This window comes from Antrostomus carolinensis, unplaced genomic scaffold (genome assembly GCF_000700745.2).
Source record: "Antrostomus carolinensis isolate BGI_N321 unplaced genomic scaffold, ASM70074v2 scaffold51715, whole genome shotgun sequence".
NCBI classification, from domain to species: domain Eukaryota; kingdom Metazoa; phylum Chordata; class Aves; order Caprimulgiformes; family Caprimulgidae; genus Antrostomus; species Antrostomus carolinensis.
This window is the reverse complement of record NW_010319408.1, coordinates 1-1,850: the sequence shown is the minus strand read 5'-3', so window position 1 is coordinate 1,850 and position 1,850 is coordinate 1. Positions and strand designations below refer to the sequence as shown.

The following is a 1,850-nucleotide window of genomic DNA, read 5'->3' as shown; positions in this document are numbered from 1 at the left end:
GTCCCGGGGGGATGCAGGGAGTTCCCCAGGTTGTTCTCTGTCCAGTGAACCCCGTGAGCCGCTTTGTAGGTGTTGTAGTTGACGTGGTCATGGACGGCCGGTAACACCACCGACCCCTCACCTGATACCCCGGTTGGTGTCACCGTCGGTGGTGACGTCGGTGGCGCCGTCATGTCCTCATCTACCTGGATGATCTCCACCGTCCGGGCGGCCGTCACCGTGCTCCGTTGTTGGTGACGTTTCCGGAGTTTATAGAAGACGATGAGCATGGCGGCTGCTAAAAGAGTGACGGCCACGAAACAACCGATGATGATCTTGGTGGTCTTCATCACTTCATCTAAACTAGTTTGCATCTTATCACCCGAATCGACGGCGGTTGGGATGACCACCTGCTTAGGTGTCCTAGTAGTTTGAACCAAAACGGTGGTGGTGGTGGTATAAGCTGGTTGATAACCAGTTGAGGTGGTAGGTACTGGTTTGGTGAACTTAGGGGAGATATCTTCAGGGGAGATCTCAGTGGTCTCTACAGTCACCGTGGTGAAGAAACTGTAGTTGGAAGTGTTGAGTTCGGCCGTGCTAACGTTGAGGTAAGCCGAAGCGTTGGAGTTCCCAGCCACGTTGGTCACCATACAGGTATAAACCCCAGTGTCCGTCAACAAGACGTGGGAGAAGTTCAAGGTACCATCGTTGAGGACGGTGATCCGTGGGTGGTTGGAAGCGTGACTCAACACCGTCCCGTTAGGTAACAACCACCTAACGGAAGACATGGAAGGAGTTCGACATTTGAGTTCGGCCACTCGCCCTTCGGAGATGTTGAGATCCATCGGAGCGTCCATGATGAAAGGTGCAGAACATTGGAAAGAGGTTTGATCCACCTCCACCAAAAACTTACCCCTCATGTGGAGAGGAGCGTGACAACGCCCGCAGCAGGTCGAGTTGGTGGGGATGTATTCCCTCAACCACCAGGACAACCACAGGATGTCACAATCGCAATCCCAAGGGTTGTGGTGCAAGTGAAGTTCTACCAAATACCTCAACGGAGCGAAGAGGTCGTGGGGTAGAGAAGAAAGGTTGTTGTGGGCCAAGTTGAGTTCCACCAAGGCCGTCAGGTCGTCGAAGGCGTTCCTCTCGATCAAGTTGATCTGTGAGTTCATAATCCAAAGTTTTTTGAGGGATTTGAGTCCGTGGAAAGAACCCGGTTGAATTTCAGGGAAATTATTGCCTGACATCTCCAACTCTTCCAACCCTACCAAAGGAGTTAAGTTGGGCATGTCTTTAATGTTACACATCCCCAAGTTGAGATACTTGAGGTTGTACAACCCTTCGAAAGCCCCCTCGGAGATGTACTCCAACTTCTTCAGCTCCCCCAGGTCCAAGCGCATGAGGGAGGGTACCCGGTTGAAGGCGTAGGAGGGGATGCTCTCGATGGGATTGTTCCTCAACCACAACTCTCTTAATTTGGAGAGATATTCAAAAGCTCCACTGGGAATGACGGTCAACCAGTTGTCAAAGAGCTCCAAGGTTTTTTTTTGCAAAGCCGTTGAAAGCTCCAACTTCGATTTGTCGGATGGAGTTTCTACCCAACTGTAGAACTTCCAAGTGATGAAGGTGTCGGAAAGTATCAGCTTGAATCATTTGGATGTTGTTTTCCATGAGGTTGAGATATCGAGTGTTGGAAGGAATTCCAAGAGGAACTTCAGCCAAACCACGTCGGGTACAAACCACTTTGCTGAACTGGTTGCTACAGGAACAAACGGAAGGACAACTCTGAGGTCCAGGAGAAGCGGCGGCGACGTAAAAAATCCAAGCGTGTACCGTCAAGTAGGAAACCAGAGCAGCTCTCCAGGCGC

At 51.2% G+C, this 1,850-nt stretch overlaps 1 protein-coding gene across 1 annotated transcript; it reads right to left on the bottom strand.

Moving 5' to 3' along the window:
• Positions 1 to 8: 8 nt before the first annotated feature.
• LRRC4 (leucine rich repeat containing 4) lies at positions 9 to 1,827 on the bottom strand (the record flags this gene model as incomplete). The annotated part of the gene is given in 2 exon segments (XM_010169223.2): positions 9 to 1,527; positions 1,529 to 1,827. Coding segments are annotated over 2 exon segments (1,818 nt in total), but the record flags the coding sequence as incomplete, so codon positions are not given.
• Between the last annotated feature and the right edge of the window lie 23 nt (positions 1,828 to 1,850).